The sequence below is a fragment of the Oreochromis aureus genome, linkage group 8 (assembly GCF_013358895.1).
Source record: "Oreochromis aureus strain Israel breed Guangdong linkage group 8, ZZ_aureus, whole genome shotgun sequence".
NCBI lineage: Eukaryota > Metazoa > Chordata > Actinopteri > Cichliformes > Cichlidae > Oreochromis > Oreochromis aureus.
Window position 1 is genome coordinate 22458502 of NC_052949.1, and position 24631 is coordinate 22483132.

General features: G+C 40.4%; 1 protein-coding gene across 3 annotated transcripts in view; it reads right to left on the bottom strand.

The window, feature by feature from the left end:
• Positions 1–24631, bottom strand: part of snx29 (sorting nexin 29) — a 144928-nt gene that overhangs the window by 98606 nt on the left and 21691 nt on the right. For all 3 annotated transcript variants that reach the window (XM_039616441.1, XM_031748805.2, XM_031748806.2), the window contains exon 14: positions 14939–15024. In XM_039616441.1, the coding sequence (XP_039472375.1) occupies positions 14939–15024 (86 nt within the window). The remainder of the gene's footprint in view (positions 1–14938; positions 15025–24631) is intronic.

Consider the following 24631-nt stretch of genomic DNA (forward strand, 5'->3'; position numbering starts at 1 on the left):
TAGATATGTGTTCGAGTTTTATACATGTGGGTCATACCCATCTCGGGGCTCGCGTTTCTCATTTTTCTAGGTGGCGCTACTGAGCCAATTTTCCCTGGACATGTCTCACGGACATTAAAATAAATAAATTTTCACCAGACCTGACGCGTGTGCAAAATTTCATGAGTTTTCGAGCATGTTTAGGCCCTCAAAGGCCGATTCATTTGCCGAAATAATAATAATAATAATAATAATAATAATAATAATAATAATAATAATAATAATAATAATAATAATAATAATAATAATAATAATAATAAGAAACAGAGCAGATACAATAGGGCCTTCGCACTTTTGTGCTCGGGCCCTAATAATAATAATAATAATAATAATAATAATAAGAAACAGAGCAGATACAATAGGGCCTTCGCACTTTTGTGCTCGGGCCCTAATAATAATAATAATGATAATAATAATAATAATAATAATAATAATAATAATAATAATGGATTGCATTTATATAGCGCTTTTCGGGACCCCTCAAAGCGCTTTACAATACCACTGTTCATTCACTCTCACATTCATACACCGGTGAAGGCAAGCTACAGTTGTAGCCACAGCTGCCCTGGGGCAGACCAACAGAAGCGAGGCTGCCATATCGCGCCATCGGCCCCTCTAGCCAACACCAGTAGGCGGTAGGTGAGGTGTCTTGCCCAAGGACACAACGACCGAGACAGACAGAGCTGGGGATCGAACTGGTTACAAGATTAGCTTCCCAACCCCCTGAACCACGGTCGAAATTGAAATCTGGACTTGCATTAAAGCAATCGGTTGCCTTAATCTTACTGCATTTGGGTTTGCAGCATACAGGCAGATTTGTCTTTTTGAGGTATTCAGCAAAGAGACTCTCTTAACCACAAAACATTGCACACAAATTTATATCACACATGCAGACTAACTTAAATACAGAGTAGCTAAAATGTTACCATCAGTGACTCCAAGTGTCTCCAAACTTTATGGCCATTAAATTTATTATTTTTGACTTTTGAAATGACAAGTTTGCTCCTCAGCAACACTGAATCAAATAAAAAAACAAACTTCTTTACTGGTGTGCTCATTCCAGTCTATGCTCCTCTAACAATTTCCTGATACTGTTCGCTCTTACCTCCTCTTCCATGCAAACTCATATACATGCGTATGCAGACCCACCCCCGCTCACCTTCACCTCTCCTCTTAAGCCTGCGGGTCTTTGAAAGAGCGGAGAGCATTGCTCTCCGGCACATAAGAAGCAGGATTAAGTTGTTTATAGAGCTGGGCTGTTATCACATTGCACATTAACAAGTCGAACACACAGACACCAGACAAACATGCACTCTCACACAGAGAGGCACACGTACAGAGGGGAGTTCAGAGGAACAGCCGCACGACTGGTGATTCGCTGCGAAGGGAGGGGGTGAAGTGCTCTGAGGCGGCGATAAAGAGATAGAGATTTGCTGGTTTGCTGGTGGCACTTATTCAGCAGAGAGTTGCTGCGGCTTCTCAAAGGCTCCATGGGGTTTCGAATGAAAAGGCTCCAAACAAGCGTGGATAGTTATCTGTGTAAGACTCTAAATATTCATATCCAAATCCCAGCAGTGCTCCAAAAAAGAAAAATAAAACTCATAATCAAGCCGAGACATATCACTCAAAACAGATTACTCCCACATGTTTGGAGACTCGATTTGAAACTAGACAAGAAGAATGATTCTTTTGTTCTGTGCAGCATACTTGGGTTCCTTGAAAGGCACTCCAAGCTAAATTATTATTACTATTATTTTCACAGAGATGCTGGTGAGGAGCACTGCAACTTGTTTTCCTCTGTAGCTGTTATTTTGGTGCACTTTCGCACCATTTACTCCACGACTCCACACTTACCGACTACACCTGCTCTGTTGTCTGAAATTTGTCGTGGCACTGTAGCGCTGACCTTTGCAGCATCTTGTAATATCACTTATCAAAGAATAACAGCTCATCCCTCTGTACTCACTGGGAAGATGTAAGGCAGTGGATAAAGCCAGGAGGATTATAAAGACATTAGTTTTCAATCTTGACATTCTTTTCCTTGTGCCCACCAATTAATTCTAATTATGTTCTATGTCACTGTGCAATTATCCCACTGCGAGTCTGTGGTGAACGCTGTTCTCCAATAAAATCTACCACGGAAAACTGGAGCTGTCATATAAACAAAAGCACTGAAATCTTCTGTTTGTAGCACAGAAGAATTACAGAGAACTCAATAAGAGATTACAGGATTCTGACCCATTTATCTGACTGTAAGCTTTGATTAAAAAAAAAAAAAAACTCTTGTAAAAGTATTCCAAGCATCTTCCATGGATGTTCCACAGACTTCCATAAATTCTCCGCCTAGCGAGCATGGACATTAGTCTGCTGAATCACACCCATATACACTGTGCACGCTGCGATTCCCACTAACCGGACTGGTTGATTTCATCCACACATGAATGAGTTTTAATTAAAAGCAAAAATCATATTTTTAAATGTTACTCATTAATAGTATTTAGATCACATAATGGGTTGGATTCATAACTCATTTGATGAATCAGTGTTTATAACTGTGCTTTCTGTAGAGATAACATGGTCTCTGATTTTTAGGGTCAGTCTGTTTTAAGTCATTTGCAAACTAAGCAAGTAAACCACTGATCTGAGTCTATGTTTTTCATTTTAATTATCATATAGATTTAGAGAGGATATAAATTAAAAACAGGCTTTAAATTAAATGAATTTAAATGATCCAAACATTTGGACCACTGTGGGTTAATAAAAAAAAAACTTAAAACCTGCTGAACTTTACACTCGACTATTATGATTTGTGTCTGATTAAATAAGTCTGGCAGAAGTTCAAACACAAATGTGATCGACTCTAAATTATAAACTTAAATACAGAATTTTCGCTCTTTTACTCTGATTATGTGGAGTATTATATTAAATATTAAATATTGTACAATTTAGACATCTGATTATTTGCTGAAACAGTCCTTGTGTGTGCGCACTGCTGAGAAAAGCCACACACAAACCTTTTCGTTATGAATGATCTTGTGGACAAAATGCAAACTTATCACTCATTCTAACAATTTACTTGGTTGTCATATAAGTTTAATAGGCTGTGAAGACAGCAACTCTAATTTAAAACCAAAGCACATCTGTTTTATCCAAACGTGAGCGCCATTTTCATAAACAAATCATCAGAAAACTGATGAATATGTCTTGTTGATTAAATATGAAGAAACAACATGACCTGCGTTTCTTATTTATTATTGTGACTAAACATTTTATTCTCATAACTATGAATGATCTCACTGTTTTCTTGGCAGACTCATCTGTAATAAAGACCACATCTGTGACCTTAAAAAACAAACACAAAAAAACAATCCTTACTTAAAAATCGGCCTTGAAGGAAAGAAGCTGATGTACAACATCACAGAGCAAAAGCCATATATTTAATATGTAAGGGCAATTGTTCTGACAGCTCTGTAATTAAATTGATCATAAGATAAGATGTACTGTAATCAATCAAACTGACTGCTTTTTAATCTGATTAATAATCTCCAGTTATTAATCAGAGCACGAGAACCTGTAGTTAAAGCAGAGGCAAATGTGTATCTGAGGTTGTTTAGCTGCTCTTGAAATTCTCCACCCAGTGCCATTAACTGTGGAAATAAAACAAAAAGACAGAAGGAAAAAAAATAACTTAATAAGGAGCACAGGGAGTGCACGTTCTCTATCAAGATTACCTACTGCAAACTTCAAACGAATTTATCTAAACACTACAACGCCTGAAAATTGAGCAACAGCTGGTACAGTTCATTTATGGTTCACAACAGATCTACATTTTTCTGATGCTGCATATAAATATATGCTGTCTAGAGACTATGTATGATTAAAAAAAACTTATCAAGGAACAGCTGAGCATGATGTATCAAACATAACATATATCCGCTGGCCTTAAGCAGACGGGAGTTGAAACAGCTGTTTCAGACAGTGGATAACGTGAGAATCTGCATGCTATTACTATGCTACTAGCAGAAGGTGCCTTTTAAACTTAACCTGCAGAGTGTTTAATTCAATTATTTGCCACAGACGGAGCAGTTTTAATAACAGGAAAGGTAAAAACTGAAACGTTCAAAATGCTCACGGACATGATGGACAAAAATAAAGAGAGAAAGGACACAAGTGACAGATGCTCCAACAATTTCATTATCGGCTCTGTGTGTGGGAAACCACGTAGGCTGGCTGTCGCAGGGCACTGATGAACTGAGCCAATGTTGTTATTGCTACTAAAGTATGCTTGTAAGCCTCCACCTCCTACCCAGAGTGCACGGCAGCAACTGTGGGAGGTGTGAAATCGGCGGGACCGCCGCTGGTATCCGACATACAGCTGTAGTAATTAAAACCCACCCCCTTTAAACAAGTCCACAGTCACTCAACCTCAAACTCTCCGTCTGTCATTCAAAACACAAACAGGCGCTTAACTTCAAACTTTCCTCCTGTGCTTTGTGATGCACGAACCTGATTGTCACGCTACATCACAGCACCGTCAGACACTGGCGAGGCAAAAACATGCGAGTAAAACAGCAGCCGGCATAACAAATGGGATACATGTCTGTACCCAACATCTGCTCGCAGCTGCCCAGACTGTTTAGCTCCTGACACCAGGCAGCATGTTAAAGTAAGTGGGCACTGGGTTATTGTCAGCACGGGCAGTCACACGGTAAATGAGTGGCTAATAGAGCATCAGGTCATGCGTGGACTGAAAGGCACGCAGGCGGGCGAGATCATAACAGATGTAATCTCTCCCAGGACAGATGTGGGAGGAAGATGGGAGAGCAGATGAGTTTGCCAGTGCATCGTTGCAGGAAAGGAGAATCCTTGCAGCTTCACATACAAGTAAGCCGATGTGGCTGAAAGATAGCAAGATACATGATGAGAGACCATGAGGCAAGAGAGGAGATGAATCTCCAGATGTATCGCTTAAAGCCTTCCATCTCCCTCTGACTCGTCTCTATTCACACCCCATACCCACTCTCTCTCTCTCAACTTAATCCAGTCTCAGAGACGGGCGCCTCACTCCATTACAAAGCTTCGAGAGGATTGAACCAAATATCAGAACTGTCCTCCTTAAATTGAGTTGCTCTCAAATTTTCCACACAATGCCTCAGTTGCCTGAAAGACTGAAAATCCCTCAGTAAGCTCATTCCTGATCCTTTCTGAAGGTGATTTGATAGTTGAAACAAGTACAAAATCTCAGCTTCCATGTAGATTTACAGATTAAACATTCCCCAAAATAGCTCTAAAGACTCTCTGAGCGCAGGAAATGTGCAGTATTTATGAAACAATCTCAGTGCACAGTGTTATTGGGATTTTAAATAAAGCTCATAAGAACTTAAAGTTCTTTATTTTACATGTATGTGGGGTGCTTTATATAATGCAGGAAAACACTGTTCACTGAAAGCAGAAATTTATACATGTTTTGCTTTTTAAAGTTTCTACTTTCTGTGGCATTTTCAAATTCAGGTACCGCTGAGAAATGTTCTTACTGTTCCTCAGGGCTGGGAAATGAAAAAAAATTCAATTAAAAATATGGCTTTCAGTGACTGTTAAAACAATATAAGATAATCAAGACAAAATGATTCTTGTTCTTCAGTCATTTTTGTAACGACGCTCTCATTTTGTTTTGTACTGTAAGGTCTGGGGATCGCTTTGCTCTGCAGCAGCGTCTGCAGCCTCTCCTTAGCTGCTCAGTTTTTCTCCACCAGAGATGAAGATGGTCAACAAAGTCAACAAAATTTATAAAAAAAACCAAAAAAAAACAAAGCGGATGCTAGAAAGAGAAAATTTTAGCAGAATAAACGGACGATCAGTCAAGCTAAATAACCGTCATCTCCTCTGTCGTATGATTTTTGCCATAACCGAGCAGCTATAAACCAGCTGTCAATCAAAAACATGACGAGCATTGAGCAGGTCAGCTTCTTTAAGGCGCTGCTCTTTTCTTGGGTTGTTGAACCTTGGTGGTCATCACTGATCATTCTGTTTACCCACTTACTCTTAATTTTCCTGTATTCATCTTTAGTTCTGTGACTCCTCAAACATGCAGAGTGCTTTTGTTGTCCATGTGCAGCATCTTGGTGTGAATATGTGTGTAGAAACTGTACTGAACACTGAGCAGCATTTAGCTGTTGTAGGTCATCTACTAATCGGAAGGTTGGTGGTTTAATCCCTGGCTGCTGCAGTCGAATATAACCCCAAGTTGCTCTCCAATGTATCCATCAGAGTATAAATGTGTTTGAATGTTAGAAAGCACTTAAAAGCATGATCCTTGTATGAATCGATGTGAATGAGGCACTTTGAGTGCTTAGGTAGAGTAGAAAAGCACAATATAAGAACCAGTCTGTTTACTATTACCATTTAATTAACCCTTACCATTTAGTAATGTAACACAACAGTACAACAATCAAAAAAGGTCTATTAGAGTTAGCAAGGAAAGTACCGGAGTACATATTTTCATTCCTCACCTGAGTCTGAGTTAAGTGTAAAAACATTTTTTCCACTAAAAGCTAGAAGGCTGTGGTTTCATGTATTTTTTAAAAAGAATTTGGGAACTGCTCAGTACAGCCGAATAACATTTAACTGGTGTGTGAAAATCATGTTTATCTATTTGTTTTGTGACATTTTAACAGCTTGCAGCGAACACAACCAAACACAGAAATGTTTGGTTTATCAAATTTTGCAACAAAATGGCAAAAGCTCCAACAAACGCTTCGATTTGGTTGCCTGAGAGCCAAAAAACGTCTCTGATGGGAATCTACACCCCGCTGGAGTGCTTTCCCACTTCAGCAGTGCCCTTCCATATTTATCTTTGGGAAAGGCGGATGATGACACCCAGCAGGCTCTGGCATTCAGCGAGATGATTAAAATGTTCATTAACACCGATCCGTCCAGGTGATGAAATCTGTCACACACCCCTGCTGCGCCCACATGGAATCGCCTGCGAGATATGACGCTGCCGACGCATAAATCTATACGCGCGCGCACAAAGGTGCCGCACTCACTCCGACGTTGACCACCTGGCCCCACCTGTGACAAACAATATGCAATGTCACCTCTCTCGTGCCAGGTAAATAAGCAGTGTGTTAAATCCATTGTCGTATACACACACATACAAACAGACCACCCTCTGCTGAATAAATGAAAGTCCCTCACACCTCTGAGACAGTAAACATGCCCAAGCTGTTGGATGAAGACCTAAAAGGCTAAACAATGCGAGCTGCTGCCTGGCTTCTCTTCTTATGATCTGAAGCTCCGGCTGTACGTGTGGGCACAATTAAGTTGAATTCACATAGAGAATGACTCATCATTTGCGCTTTTTACGGTGGGCCTACTGGGACGTAAATAACTTTATAACATAAACCACACCAGTTACAACAGTTTCATATCCACCTACAGCCGCTAATGCACTGTTTAATTTAGTCTCCTCACACTAACGTCCGTATACACCACGTCTCACCTACACTCACACGGGGGGGATATGATACTCGAAAAGACAATTAGCACAAATACGAGAGTATATTATGTAAATGTGCACACATATGCACAAAAAACACATAGCTAAACACAAATTTTAAAATTACGACTCCCCTCTTGTCACTGTGACCTGCTTTTCACACATTAACCCCCCAAACACACTCAGCAGCTTATTTGTTAACAAGTAATCAAAGTCCACCTGCATATTAACACACACACACAAATCAAAAGTTTGTACTAGCACGGCTTCACACTTTTATGCATACAGAAGGCAGGTTTATGCAGACAAACAAAAGCACAGGGCACACACACACACACACACACACACACACACACACACAGCTGACAGCTCTCAGCAAGATGACCGACCTCCCCGAGGCCCTACAAGGGCAAAGTGTAGCACACACAGGGCCAGCGAATGCAGATCTATGTGTGTAATGAATAAGTTACACACTCCTATTAGGCCAGGCAGCAGTGACAAATGCCTCTCATTCACTCATTAGGCTGCTTGGCTGTCAGAGGAAGGAGAAGGGAGCAAGGCACAGCAAGGGAAGCTTATTGGGTTTTAAATGGCCATGTAATCCATTTCCTTATTGGAGATGAATAAGCTGCTGTCCACGGTGGGTTTATTTATGGGCGAATTAAACACGTACGCAGACACAGGCAAAACGTAGAATGAATCAAAGTGCCGGGATGCCATCCGTGTAAAATTCGTGGACGGAAAACACAGCTGACATGCAAAAATGAAAGAAAAAAAAAAAAAAGTCAAAAATGAGGAGGTGTAGGGGATTGGACAGAAGGGGCTGTAGAAATGTAGGAATCATTATAGTGCAGTCGCAGAGGTGGGCTGGAGGATTGTAGGAGTCACACTGTAAATATTTTTAAATCATAAAGGGAATCATTATGTTTTACTTTTGCTTCTGTCATGTGTATACTATTATATGTATTTTATTGTATTCTATATATTCTGATGTCAAAGTTTGTCATAAATAAAAAGGTTGAAGGCCTGTTCTCCCATCTTGTCTTCACTTTTTAGATTTTCATTTATTGTCAAAGTCAAAGTAAACTTTATTATCATCTCTGCTATATCCAGTGCAGGATACAGAGAGACGAGGCGACGAGGCTCCAGTTACATCTTTGCAAAATAAGCTAATAAATAGATATAAAAACGAGAAGAAAATAAATATAAGCTTAAGTCTTAGGGGAAGAGAAGTTACAATTACAATTTACAATTTTTGTCTGACATACCTGCAAATAGATGGGCAAGCCTAATATATCGTTCGGGTTCAATAAACTTGAGCATACACCTCTTGCACTAAGCTTCACCTACCAACTGTTAAAACTTCTGTTTGTGAGGGCCAGCCAATCAGAAAAGAGCCGGCTTAAAGAGAGCTAAAGAAGGTAACTCCTTCAAGTTTTTAAGTCCCAATACGTCCAGCATAAACCTAACATAGCAGTTCCATGATTTCTACCAGGAAATCCTGAAGAAGAATATCTGGATATCAGTTCATGTCCTAAAGCTTAAGCACACTTCAGTTATGCAGAAAGACAATGACATAAGCAGACAAGTATGATGCTTCAGCGCGACCTTAGAATGGCTCAAAAACCCTCCAGTGTGGCTGAATTTTTAAAAATCTGCAAAGAAGAGTGGGTCAAAATTCCTCCGCAATGATGATGTGGAAAACCCATTGCCAACTATGTCAAAAGCATGATTGCAGTTCTTGCTGCCAAGGGTGGTACAACCAGTTATTAGGTTTAACAGGCAATTATTTTTTCTAGAGCCAGGTAGGTTTGAATAGCTTTTTTCCTTAATAAATGAAATCAGCCAGTTTCACTGGCCCACAGGGGACCATCAGTTTTCTTAGTGGTGCTGAAACTCCCAGAATCCCCACATCTGCCCAGATTCATTGACTGCCCCCCCCTCGAAGAGGCCATTCCCTCAGGTAAAGGAGTCAGTCAAACATCAGCGAGTCGACCAGGCATAAAACCTCCACCTGGGACAATGAAACAATACCGCACGTCAAGTGAGAAAGCATCCATTTTCTGGGAAATGTAAAGTTTTTGTATTTCAGTCAAGCCCCCGATTTCTAGTCCTGACCTTTAATCAATTCATCATGTGACTTCAAACTACAGCAATCAATCACAGGTCACAGTGCCAGCATTAACTCCCTATTTTTCACCCGCTCACTACAGTTAAGAAACCAGACTGCCACCACCAGAGCTTTCTTTTTAAAGTCACCTGTATAGTTGGAGAGAAGAGCGACTGCTTTAATAAAGACTAGCTTGACAATAGTTTATGGGATATGTCAGTGTGCATTACAGTATTTTTGGCATTTTGTTGTGCGTTTGCCACAATGACAATAAAATGATTCTGATCCTGATATGTTGCACGATGCAGGTCACTGCACTGCCTGCTGCCTGTAGCAGAGAAATTCTGAACAAATGTACTCAAAACCAAACTAGATACGCTTGAGTCAAATCAGTTCTGAGTAACCTAGATGCATCACATTCCCCAAGTAAGGCCGCAAACAAATAGATTGTAATTGGGTCAGTTTAATGGGGTTGAGTAGTGCCCCACTGTATTGGTCTGGGTATTCGATTACCCTAAGAGGATCCGAATATACTTGCCCTTAGCTTAAAGTGTGTATGGCATCATAACCGTCACCAGCATCTCTCTGTTTGGTTGACTTTCAAGTAGGTCCTTTATCCCTGACTCTATTCAGATCCAGTCTGACTAATCCCTTTCCCTTTCATTTTGGATCTCTATATTCACGCAGGTCAGACTCAGATACGTTACAGTGATTCAAGAGGGTGACGTTAAAACTACAGTGAAAGAATGAATTTGGGTTTTTTTCATATCTTACAAATGTCTTAAAGCCAAAGCAAAAGCTAGCTTTCAATCTCACTACTGTAAATAGATTATTTGAAAATCACTGCAAGACATTGACCTGCTATCATCTCTGCACAGACCTTAAAATATCTTCAAGATCCAGAGACCAGGGCGCTAGAAGCTGTTTGGACCATTAAATGAGTGTTTACTGTAGGCTGAAGCATTCTTATAGTTTTTGTAACACTTTCTGACTTATTCTTTCAGCTGGTAATGTTCAAAAATGTTCTGAACAAATAAAAACCTTTTACTAAAATCAGTAAAAAGGTTTAACTTGGAATTTTAATTCAAGGTCAAAAAGTAGGAGACTTTAGTGCTCTCTGTTTTAGGATTATGCTGCCGTACATTAGCCCAGAGAAGAATGAAATGGCTTTGAAATTGTTTGAGGCTGGCAGTAAAAATAAATAAAGAAATCTCCCTCCGCTGAGAATCTAAATCTCTCATTGATGCTCGTCAGGAAAAGGGTTTTTTTCCCCTCTTTTTCCTCACCTGCGTAATGCCCACGAGAAATAGATTTAGACTCCAAATGTTCATTCACTGGGAGAACGTCCAGGAATGAATGGTAGTGATTGGTCATTAGACTGTATTTTTATATATATTTATAGAGCCGTTACGAAAAACATAACCTCTCTGACGCATACTAGAGAGGTTCAGCATCACTTCAAATGGTGATGACCCTGATAATGTTAGTAGTAAACCATGTTCTTGACACTGAAAATCCAGGGATAAACCAGAAGTGAACCTCATCAAGCCCCAAATCCTGCAAGTAACGTCCATAGAATGACAAAAACTAACCAAAGGAAAATTTCCACCACAAAACATTGAAGCAAAGGGAAAAACAAGGAGAAAGGTCAGACTATCCTTACAAAAAAGTGGGAATGAAATAAAAGCAGGAAGTAAATCCAACATAAATTAAAACAGGAATAAAAAAAGTCTGACTCAATGTGATATTACACAAACTGAAGCTTTTTCTCTTGTGTACAAGTATGTCTAGTATATCTACCACTTATACAACATATGCATATATTCAAACAGCATTCATGCATGTGAAATGATTTGCAATCAACACTCTGTAATAAAACCACACTGCTCCTTCATATCCAAGCATAAGTGGTGTGGGGATATCCCCCCAAACAAACAGGGACAGACAGCATCACACATGGAAACAATAATTATCGCTTCTCTGAAACAGAAGGAAAGGAAAACCATCTTTTGTGGGATGTCAGTGGGTCTGACAGCGCCTGAGGAGCATTTGAGAGATCAAGTCTGCTTCGCTATCATTAGACAGGAGGGGTTTCAAAAATGCAGCACACTGATCAGGGGGAAACATGCTGACAGCTCATAAAAAAGGGGGTGCTTGTGTATCAATTCAAACCCCCCACCAGCCGTGATTTTCTGCTCCCCTTAAACTACTCGCACGTTATTTTGCCTCCTTCACTCCCAACACACAACGGCGGGCTCTGGTAGTCGACATCAAAGCACGATGGAACGAGGCACATCATTAGCAGGAGAAGACCGAGGCAAGGGAGGATGAAATCATTTAGACGCCGCTGCGGAGGGGGAATTACTATGCCTGTCGGGACGACGGTGGTGTGAATGGAGCGAGCGGGGGTGTGGATGGGTGGAAAGGAGAGAGAAATTGTACAAATGACAAGAAACTGAAAAGTCAACACGAGCAGGTAAGGTAATGAGTGGCGGCAAAACAAGAAGAGTGCAAAAGAAACAAGAGGAAGCCACAAAGTGAGGAGGAAACGCAGATTGAGAAACTGCAGCGGGTGAGGACTATTTCCTGATAATGCACACACGTGAGAAAATCACCATTGCTCTTTCCAATCATCTCTCATCGTACGGTTCCTCCCCGCCAGGGTCTCCAGTGTCAGCCGCCCAGGCGTCCGTGTTTGACAGGCTGAACACAGTAATTGCCAGGAACCAGAAAGATGAAATGTGAACTGTTGTGATGTTTTAAACATGACTCTGTTGTAGGCCGAACTCGCACAGGTCTGTGCCTGCTTAACAACCGCACACTCTCAATGATCCTCAGTTGAATTCTTCTGAATAGAAGCATCTTTTTCGTAATTAATATAAAACGAGTTTTTAAAAACCATCAGATTTTTTTTATATTGCAATTGAGATTAAAAGTGCATGATAAGAAAAAAAAAAATCCGGTTTCATGCAGGGGTCATTCCATCTGCAATCAGCCCATATTTAGAACATTAGATCAAAAACTTATGGTGCAAAGCCTGAACATATGAGTGCTGTGAAATTTTAGCTTCATATTTCAAATAGTTTTCAAGATCCATTTTTTTAAAGTGATCTATCGACCGACGTTTCAGGCATTTTATTCACACACTGAAATCTGAGGCAATGTTTGAACATGAATATCTCAAAGACTATCAGAGATAAAAGCCTGAAAATTTTCGCTGCTCTTTCGTACCTTAAAAATGAAACAGGCTCTGTAATTTGGAACAGATAAATCAAAAATGTATCTGAGTACTGGTAACTTAAAATAAAATTAAAAGGCCAGAATTCCCTCAAAGTCCCATATTTGAGTACAAGCTAACTAAAAACAGGCAACTAGTGACAATTTCTACATAATAAATAGTTGAATTATACAATACTGTAAACTAAAGCATGTAGAACACTATCGTGGAATTAGTCACAAAAATGAAAAAATGCCATTTTTATTTAAATTTCATGCTGGATTGAACAAATATGACAAGTTGAAACACACAAAAAATATCAATGTATCCCATTCGCTTCCTTTATCGGGGTCGCGTGGAGCCTATCCCAGCTGTCTTAGGGTGAGAGGCGGGGTACACCCTGGACAAGTCGCCAGTCTGTCACAGGGCTAACACTTAACCATTCGCACTCACATTCACTCCTGCATTCACACCTACGGGCAATTTTCCAATTAACCTACCCCCACTAAGTGCATGTCTTTGGACTGTGAGAGGACCGGAGAGAATACAACTTAGAAAATAATGTTGTTAAATATGTTCATATATTTAGATTTAGAGACCTGAGTCAATTATTTTAGAATATTTTCTGTTCCAATTTGCACAAAAATGTTATAGTCCAAAGTTTAAATATGCAGTATACAATGATTGCCTCAGTCTGTGACCACGATCCCGAGGTAGAAGAGTGTATTTTGTGACCGGATGGCGAGCGGGTGCTGGTGGTTCCTTGCTAATGCGAAGTCAAATTGGTTTCAAAGAGGTATACGGTGCGGCGCCAAAAACCTCTTTGCAATTTCTTTGGCTGCTAGCAGGTTTCCATGGTCACCCATAGTTGCAAACCTGTAGTGAAACTGACACAAACAAAAGGACAATGTTTGCCTTCAAAGTAAAAGCTGCCCCTTCTGAAATGTGTTGCTTTCGGTGGAAGGCCACACGTTTTAGTCTGAAGGCCATTTCTGGTTTGCACCCTTTTTTTCCCCAGTTTCAAGTCTCTACAGTTCACAGAGTAAAAGGCAGATTCAACAGATGAATCAAACTGTTTATTATTGCTAAGGACATACGACCTTTAACTAGTTAATAACCCTCCAGTTTTAAAAGTCATATGATGGCCTCAATGTTAATTAAATTTAATGCAAAGTTAAGCCTTTTTATGTTTTATTCAAGGTACTGAGGCTGAGGCACACTATGGCTGATTTATCACCCACACTTACATCATTGCTCACAGACAAACTTTGACCTTTCCATGTATCGTTGGGCCTAACTGTCCGTCTGGTCATTGGACTTTATTGTGTGGATGCTGACATGTTTTATCACAGATAGAAATAATTAAAAAGACCCACATTTTAATACAAATTGAATTTTCCTCAAAATAAAGATAATATATTCATCTAGGCTCAGGTTTCGTGTTGGTGATAGTGTAGAGTAGACGCTGTAGTGCATTATTAGAAGGATTACTGTTAAGAAAAATATCATAAAACATTAATTTAATAGGGAAAAGATGCACCTCACAAAAGCACAAAAAACTCAATGAACCCTCTGGGTTTTAAAGATAAACACTCCCCATTTTGTCCCATAGATTGCAATTGACCTAATATATGGCCCTCTGTTATCTGCAGTGTTCATTTTATTTGCATTTGACGCAGCAGAGGCTTATCTTGCTAGTTTTCACACAAAGCCCCGCTAACATCCCTCTGCAACACAAAAACAAAGTCAGAGATATCAAATCTTTTCAAAAACTAAAACTCGGGATAAATGAAAGTGAGCAGGACTGAGAGGGTAACCGGCTCTCTCTGTCTGACAGGGTCTCGTACTGTAAAAATAGAGGGTAGTCATCAGAGCCCCTGAGAAAAGCACCAGAGCTGATCTGGCATATGAAAGAAAACCGATGACCTTATTTTTCGCTGTTTGCATCCATGAGCGCTGCTGTTTGAGAGCAAAATAGATGGACTGGGACGCTGATATGAAATCTAATTTCAGCTCATAATGATGCACGGAGAGAGCGCGCACACGTGTGTGTTTGTGCGTGTGTGTATTTTACCGTCATTGCCTTGGCTTCCTTCTCTCTTCAGCATCTGTACCGCCCCCACATATTTCTTCAGCTGGACCTTCAGGACCTCATTCTCCCTGCACAAACAGACACACAAAGCTTAAACAGAGGGCTAAAACAAGAAGGTTATAGCTACAACTATCCTTATTGTCATTAAGTAAGGACACTTAAAGATAACGTACTGATTAATGGAGAGCTAGGATGGCAATATTACTGCAAAAATATATACCGCATTTGGCCAGAAGGTTCTCTGACAAAGTTTCTAGAAATTGTTTTTTCCTCTGGTTTGAGCTGGGCCCTTTAGTTCCCATTAAGGGAAACATTAATGATACAGTGTATAGTGATATTTTAGATAATGTGCGCTTCCAATTGTGTGACAATAATTTGGTGGGAAATGTCCCTTAGCGTTTCAATATGAGCCCTTCCTCACAATGCAAATGTATATGAATTGAATAAACTTCTAATGTTCTCATTCAAATATCTGATGGATCGTCTTGGCTTTAGCTCCAGTCTGACTCTGCATGGCGTGATTTGAATGCAATCATATGGAAATCTTTTCACTCATGCAGAAATGATCATCCCGGAGCAAATTAAAAAATTATCGGACTAATTACTGCAAAGGTACTTGATGTAAAAGAGAAAAGGAATCGTGTGTCTCGAGGTCATGAATCTCAGTACAGAATTTTTTATTCCCTCATCTATGTTTACTCTTCTATCCAGACAAAGCAATACAGTTAGGTGCTTTACTATCTCCCAAATGAGAAAGAAGCCAGGCTGGCCTTGAGGCCTCTCCACAGACTGAAATAGAAGACGCCTGAGAAGAAAACATGAGGTCAAATACAGGGTCAGATCAGTGCACTGCAGTAAAGCTAGGCATGGCCTTTTAGAACCTCCCCAAAACAGTGAGACCCCAACAAATAAAGAGACCTACTTTCCCCCCCTTCACAATTGTTATAGCTTACAATTCCATCAAACAGCTGCACTGTAAGGTCTGTGCCATTTAGAAACGCAGTTACTTGTAAATTTGGCGAGAATCCACTGTTACCTGGAGAAAAGAAACCACTTCAGCTGTTTCCAAATTCCAGGAGCATGCAATCGTACTGCTTGACTATCCCACACAGAACGAGCACCGGTGGGATAAACCGGAACACTAGTTATCGCACAAGAAAGTCCTGGGTGATGTGAGCCTGTTTTTAAAAAAGTCCCTTCCATGTAAGTATTGAGCAATATATATCAGGGCCTCTGACAGCTCAGAGATGCAACTTAAGAGTTCTTGAAAATGTAAACGCACATGTTGTACTGTGACTGAGGACACGGGCACAAAGACGCGGTGACAAAAAAAGGGACTGAGAGACAGACGCAGTCTCCTTACAAGCCGTAACCGGCTGAGCATCGTCGACTTTGGGGAGGAAATCAATCAGAACTGGAAGTGCGGCTTTATGCCCTTGGCAGTTAAATCTAACAGTCTTTGTCTTGCGCCGCCGTCGCGCCCCCACACTGCCACCCAAACCCTCATTCTCCACGGGTGATGTTTGGTGCCCTGCTTATCAGCCCTCATTCACAACCAACAAAAGAGGAACCTCCGGGGAAACTTCCTGAAATCCACATGACGAGCTCTCAGTGGAGCCGTCCACATGGTTATCAGAACAACCCGCAGCCCAGATGCTTTTTCAGCCTGATTTAATTATAGCTAATACACACCGCCTGCTTTACAGAGTGTGTGTGCGTAGTGGGTTGGACAGATACGCAGATATTCAGAACAGAGGAATCATTTTACTGATAAAAGGCCTTGTGTCTGCAGGATTTGACATAATGTGAGACACCTGAAGCTCAGGTTAAAGTGCTCTTTTATTACGAACTCAATGAATTGGGCTCTTTTACTTGCCGTCTGTCACAATGACGTGTTAGAAATTGTTTTTTCACTCTTCTAGGCGCACACAGCCTCTGCTCACTCCCTTTTGATGTCATCCTCTTAATCAATAGTCTCATTTTAAGACCACACAAAATGCGTAATGTAAAACGAGGGGCTCTAAAAGCCTTAGCAGCTCTATTATCTTCATCTCTACGAAGCATCTTTGTCCTCAGATTCTGTTAACATTCACAACAGTGCACTGCATTCCCAGCAGCAAACGTTGCCAGATTAAACTGTCATCAAGAACTTCAGTGGGTGCCTTTAAAGTCACCTAATCATCGTAAAAGTAGTTTAGTGTTGTGTTTTATTAAGAAACCCAGCTCCACGGCAAGAGATAATGTTATCTCTATAATAAGATATCTGCACATCTGCAGGCCAGGGTTGGAAGCTTTCTGGCTTGTCATCTATTGATCAATCATGCTGCATGTAGGTGAACAGTCTGAGTTTAGAGGAAAAGAGAAATTAAATTTGCTCAAACTTTTTTTTTTATAAATAATAACCCACGAATGGAGCAGGAAGTCATGGCCCTTAAAAATTAGCTGTGGCCTTCAGAAGCAGTTAAGTATAAAAGCTAATGGACTGCAGATGAGATTGCAGTATTGATTTACATAAAGACATGTCCACTTTATAAAACCCCTAATGTCAAAGCTTGCCAAACAACTAGAAATTCATAATAGAGTTAAACCAGTGTCACTATCTGGAAGTGACGAGAAAATGGTTCTTTTCTTTGTTCTTTTTTTAATGTTTACTCGGGAAACCCTAAGTGAAGTTTATCGACTTAGAAGTGGTGAATAGGTGAAGAAAAATGAGGAAAAGCCCTACATAACTGGGGCCCATTTAGACTGACAGAAAGCTTACTAATTAACTGTATAAATATGCATATTTCCTAATAGGTGTTTCATAATTAGATCCCAGTTTGTACATTTTCTAACAAAGAAAGAGTTGTTGTTGTTGTTGTTGTTGTTGTTGTTGTTGTTGTTGTTGTTGTTGTTGTTGTTGTTGTTGTTGTTGTTGTTGTTGTTGTTGTTGTTGTTGTTGTTGTTGTTGTTGTTGTTGTTGTTGTTGTTGTTGTTGTTGTTGTTGGCGGCTTCTTGGTCATGTAAAATGTAATCAGACAGGCACCGAACAGCAGACAGACAAAGCCCATCGTACTCAGCACTGAAGAATTTAGCAGGTAAAAATCGAGAGCTTACCCGGAGAAGTCGATGACGACAACAGAGCACAAAGTGTGAGTGTTTAGCAGGAGCCTCGTTACTGTTATTAAATACACCTGTGCTTTTCTGCCAGGTATGTAATACAGGTGTAGTAACGAAGGTTGATCAGGCTGCTTGCTCTCTTGCTTTCTTATGACTACATTAAACAATGCTTTTACTACTCGTCGCATTATTATTATTATTGGTGTTATATAAAACATAATACTGGGAAATTATTTTCCCAAAGAAAAAAAATCCAAACTGACGAAGTATTGATTTTAAGTCTCGACTATCTTCAGCAGGTGCCATCGCTGCCTGTTATCTACTGTGAGCCTTTTCAAATCTCCACCGTCATTCTGCTTTTTTTATACCATTTAAATTATTATGTACTCACAATCATTTCAACAGTTGTTATTGCAAGCTGTCAATAGAAAATAATTACCAGATGCCTGTCAGCTATTCAAAAATAAAATAAAGAAACACACACACACACACACACACACACACACACACACACACACACACACACACACACACACACACACACACACACACACACACACACACACACACACACACACACACACACACACACACACACACACACACACACACACACACACACACACACACACTTTTGTTTGTTCTCGAACAGCCGTTCTGAAAAATCATTCGGCAAGATTTGTCTGCTCTGAATAAACGATTCTTTGAACAAACAATACTTAGCGCGCTTGAAATTGAATTCCTTTCTCAGGTTACAACAGCACGATAATGAACACATTTTGCTGAATTATTGATCACTCTGATACAAGTAAAACACTTTGTGCCGGTGTAATGTGCTTGCTTTTGGAAAACAATGCCTGGGCCGGGGAAAAGCAAACAATCTTTCAACGGGATAAAATGTCACCTTGGTAAATACACTGCATCTGTCAACCTCAGCTGTGCTCTCCGCTGACAAGGAATTGTTGGTAATCAAGTGCATCAAGCCAGCTTGGAATTATTTGGCTCAGGTTTTGGGGATTGATTCGAATTGCTGATTAATTAAACTTGAGCGAACTGTGCAAAGTAGGGACATGCTCCCTGCAGTAGGAGCTGAGCATGTCTTTAGCACACTAACATATAAGATAATATAAGTGGCCTGGTGGGGAATTTAGGGAAACGTACCCAAGCACTTGATAACACAGCAGCTGTCAGCGTGAGCATGAGTCTGACCAAAGCCCCAATAACTGAATTGAGTATTTTCAAATCCAATTTCAGGGCAGAGGGATAAAACACAACCTGGAGGTGTGATAAACACCCCAGGTGTCCAGTATTGTGTCTGCAGTGGAGTAGCTTCCCTGAGGTCGTACCACAGCTCAGCCTCCCACATGCAATAAAAAAAATCCACCTGCTTAACACACAGCTCCTCTGTTTATTTCATATTGTTTCTAAGTGTTGCGCCCCCTCAGCTTGATCCTTCCATGCAGGGCAGCAACCACACACTGTATTTTAAATACCCACTAAGACTGAACTCGTTGACTTTTGGTTTGCAGGAACTTCCTCAATGCCTTCAGCGAGTCTATCAAAACAAACTCAGTTCAGCACGCCAGATATGTTCAGAACCACAGGACGAGAATTAAATAATGGATACAGAACAAAATTAAACAACAAAGCCAGAAGGGAGGAACGCCGCACAATTTCTCAATTCCAAAATTGAGAGCGATCCATTAAATTATCTGGTGCTTCTACTGGTGAGCAGGACGTGTGAACGTGACACATTCAAACTCATCTAAAACTCAAAGTGGGTTGTCTGCCTTGAGGGATGCTAAAGTTTTAAATTAGCGTGTTGAAAGTTAAGGACTCTGCATCTCTGGTAAATAAACTGCATCCTTCATCCAGCTGATATGGGACCAGCCACACACTGCTTTCTCATTAGGGGCAAACGTCTGCTCTAGAAACATTTAGTGTAAACGTCTGCTTAGAGGATAAGCCTATTAACTACACTGGGCAGTAAAACTGTTGAAGTCATCTCATCTTCCTCAATGCGAGATAAGTAAGAAGGATAAACCGTGCGCGTGCAAAAGATTTAGAAAAAGCAGGACTGTTTTGCGCGTGAAGGAAACGGCGGGGGAAAAGAAAAGCTACGTGGCTTAGAAACATTTAGAAAAGTATTTTGTGTGCAAGTGAATAGGAGTGGGGAAAGAGCAAAAAACAGTGTGTGCTTAAGAGATAAAGAAATTATGAATATTTTGTTTAAAAGAAAGTAAAGAATGTGAAGTCTGAGAATGGGTTTTATATAATGCAAACACTGTAAGACACTGTTAGAAAGAGAGTTAAAAAAGGAAGGGGGGGGGCTCTTATCTTCTCTTGGAGTACAAGCAAAAAAAAAAAAAAACTATCTGAAGAGGAAAGCTTAAACTCAAACTACATACAGTAATTACTTAAACTGAATAGATGCCCTGGAGTGATTTTTTTTGTATTACATTTCCCCATCCCTTCGTTTATTATCCCATGGTCTGAAGTCATCTTAATGTGCAATAAACACAGCATAAATTGGCTCTTCTTCAGGTACAGTCTGGCTCTGTTTGGAAGTAGTGAATGAGAGGTTTAAAGACGCCTTCAGAGATCAGCAGCTCAGTCGCTAGGTAATGCTCCTGAGTGCAATTTCCTGCACTGCCATCTTTAAAAAGCATAAATAAAAAGCCCTTGAAGCATACATTCTCTCTGCTGACACACTTCTGGAGGCACATATATGCATTATACATAAATATAAATCGACACAGAGGCACAGCATGGCTGTGGGGTGGAGGGCTGGGTTGTTAAAACTTCCGTTTGGGCAGAATGACATAACTGACTAAACACCCCCAACAAATAAATCGGGCAAACATCACCGCCGCTTGCTCTGCCACTTTTTTTTTTTTTTTTTTTGAAAAGCCGTACCAGACTGCTTGGAGAAAGGCGGCTCTGCCAGCTAAGAAAAAGGCATCTGCTCCCGTTTCTTTTGCATGCGAGTGTGTGCGTGCACGTATGTGTCCGCCTGTCCAACCACCCCCTCTCCCTGTGACGAGGAACTGCTAGCTGGCCCGAGCCCACTCGACTGGCCACCTTCCCGTCTTCCTGCTGCGAGAGGCCTGCTTTCCGCTCTGCCAACTGTCGTCTAAAGAGGGGGGCAAGAAATAGTTGAGGGGAAAGATTTTCTGTGTGTGTGCGTCTGTCTCACGATTCTCTGAGGAATGAGTTTGAGGGTTAGACATTTAGAGCAAGGTCAATTGGTGTGGCACATTGCTATTTAGCAACAGCTTTCTGGTGACTTAATTAAATTCATATTACAGTGTAATAATGACGAGGATCATCTTAAGTGACAACAAAAACAATGAGACATCCAGATGGTAAGAGGAAAGGGTAACCAGTTTCAAAGTGCAGTTACTCCAGACTTTTGTTTGTTTTTGCCACATTAGCTACTGAAGATAAAAGTCTGAAACTTTTACTTTCTTTCTTACCATCGACATGATTCAGCACCTGTAATTTGGGACAGATGCATTAAAACATGTTTGAGTATTGGCTAGTTAAAATATGAAGTTAAAACTCCAGCACTACTGCAAAATCCCACATTTGAGTACAAATTAACAAAAAACTTTTTGCATCATTTTGAACTATAACTACATGATATTTAGAACTTGTCACTAGTTTTCTATTGCACTGTGCAAGTTTGTTTTTTTATTAGTGTGTGCTCAAACATAACTAGTCAATACTCAGAGATTTTTTTAATGTATCGGCCCCAAATTACAGGTCCCGATTCGTGTTGATCATAAGAAAGAGCAGTGAAAATTTCAGACTTTTACCTTTAATAGTTTTTGAGATACTGTTCAAATATTGCCTCAGATTTGAATGTGCAAAAAAAAAAAAAAAAAGTCCTGAAAGTAGGTCGATGGACCATATTCCTAAAATGAATGTGTCCTGAAAAATATTTGATATATGAAGCTGAAATTTCACAGCACTCGTTATATATGTTCAACTTTTGGACCATAAAATTGTCGCAAATCGGAGACGGTTGAGCATAAGGCCAATGTTGATTTCAGATGGAATGACCCAATTATAAGAATCGGTCTAAACTCACTGGATGGTCACACCAAAAACTACGACTTTTATCTATTAGCTCCAATTTATATGAAGCAAAACATTGAAGATTTTACTTGCTACATGTGCAATATTCCTTCAGAAAATCCAACAGGTGATGGAAATACAAAGAATACAAATTCTTGGTGTGCGTACAGGACCACAAGAGAGGACTGTTACATATGCGCTTGGGTTGTGGGTTGCAATGTCACAATGTGTGAGTATGGGTCTTACAGTCTCATGTTATATTTGGATGGATCTGTGAGTAAGTCAGTAAAGTGGGCAGCTGCTCGTTTTAGCCCACTCCCCTCTGCCTGAGTCTACGTCAGCCAGAATCTATGTATGGAGGCTTGCTCATCCTCTGCCACCCCCATGTACAACCAGGCTCACACACACGCAGGCATCCATACACGCTATGTGTACATAAGACACTTCCTTCAGTATGGGTATCACTCTACTATGAAAGAACGATCGTTCGGAAGATTTCTAAAATAAGCTAATGACTTTCTCCAACAGCAGATCCATCTGGTGGTAAAGATAAAAAGTTAACCTGCACAGTGCCAGAGGCAGCAAAGTGATTCCTCTCGAAGTTATCTCAGATTAAACAATGTCTCAATTAATTAAACGGGAGTAAAGCACTTCCATCGGGTCAACAAGAAAACCAGTTGTTCTTATGAGTGTTAAGATGTTACCATTTCAGTATCAAAACTGACTCAATTCATCATTAACGCAGTAATGATGAAGAATTGTGGGGCATATAGCAACAGTTGCCAGTAGCCGCTTTCACAGAATGATGCCGACAGCTCCAAGCCCTCATTCAGCGGCTAGCTGCTCCTTCAACGGTATTTATAGCTGCTATTGATCGAGACAGATTTGGCTGAGAAGGAAAAGCAGCACTTGAGATTTAGCAGCAGACTACAGAAACGGATTTATGTGTCTGAGTGCGTGTGTGCGATTGATTGTGTGGAAATGCATACTGTATGTCACAGTCATCTCTTGTTCTCACTGCCTCTCTACCTCGTGTCATTTCCACCCCATTAAAGTGCTCCATATGAACATCATCACATATTAAACGGCTCAGTCAGCTGCTGCACTGTCCGCTCCCAACAACAAACCCATCGGATTCAGTCTCCACACACTTAACTTGAGTCACCCAATCAATCCCAGCTAGTGGATTGATTTACTGTGGGAGGTTATAATCTTGCTTGCTGGGGCTTTCTGTTTCGACTGCTGCAGGATGACTAGTCATCTATTTAAAGGGCTCAGGGCTTGACTGAAGACTCTGGGCACATGCCAAGGTGATAGAGGCCACTTTCAGTGAACCGTAGGTGGTCAATTATTGGGATAACACCGACTGTATCTGCGATTTAGGAAAAGGAAATCTCACACACAGAGTATGAATGGGGTAAAGTTTCCCACTCTGCTCTGACATGTATCCTCTAGTTCTTTTAATCATGAGTAGACTGAACTCGAGGGGGAGACTTAACAGTGCACAAATATAGTTTCCTTTTCCTGTCTGCGTAAAGCTCTTGCCATTAGCTAACGGAGTGGTAATTACTGTTATTATGTGTAAAACAGTGACGCAGGTACAGCAGGTCTAAGGAAAAGCCTTGCACAATCCTCAGCAACAAGGCAGCTTTAATCACAGACATGAAAGTCCTTGAGGCTATTACAGCTTTAACACAGTGTTTACTTCTGCTCCGCTGACTGAAAACTTTTTGGTTTAAATATGTGGATCCATACAGCTAATGAATGGAGCAGTCAATAACACGCCTGTATCTTTGACTCCAGTCCTACTGAAGTGTAAAACACAGGTGTAACTGCTAAGGACTATATTCAGTTGCAATCAGTGTTTTTGCTGCACTGCCCCATCTGGAGACACTCTGTTTACATGACTTGGATGATCATGCAGTTCCATCTGCATTCTACTACAGTGTCTCCATCAGTGCAAACAAAAAGCCAAAATGCATTTTTTTTAACGCATTAAGCGGTTAATGCTCAATGTGCCAAAATATAAAATATTTAAATGTCATGCAGCTCCATTTCTGGAATTCTAAAAGTGTTTTCAAACACTGGTGTGACAAATCCTCCCACCACAACATCATCCATACACCATTTGTTCTTAAACTACAATCAGCAGCCATTTGGGTTTTTATGTTTGTTGGGGTGCACTTTGCTGGCACTGGGCTGGATGCACTTTTGCTTTTAGAACAGATGTAATTCTTCATGACACAGATTCAGCAAGGTGCTGAAAACATAATAGGATCACACAGTTGCTGCATATTTGTCAGCTGCACATCCATGATGCGAATCTCTCGTTCCAGTCCAGACGACTGGATTGAGATCTGGTGACTGTGGAGGTCATTTGAGTTCAGTGAACTCATTGTGATATTATTTTGTCATGCACTTTGCAAAAACTTCTGCAGAGTTTCCATTAAAAAATTTTTTTTAAAGGTGAACATGACACAGGACCTGAGAGATACA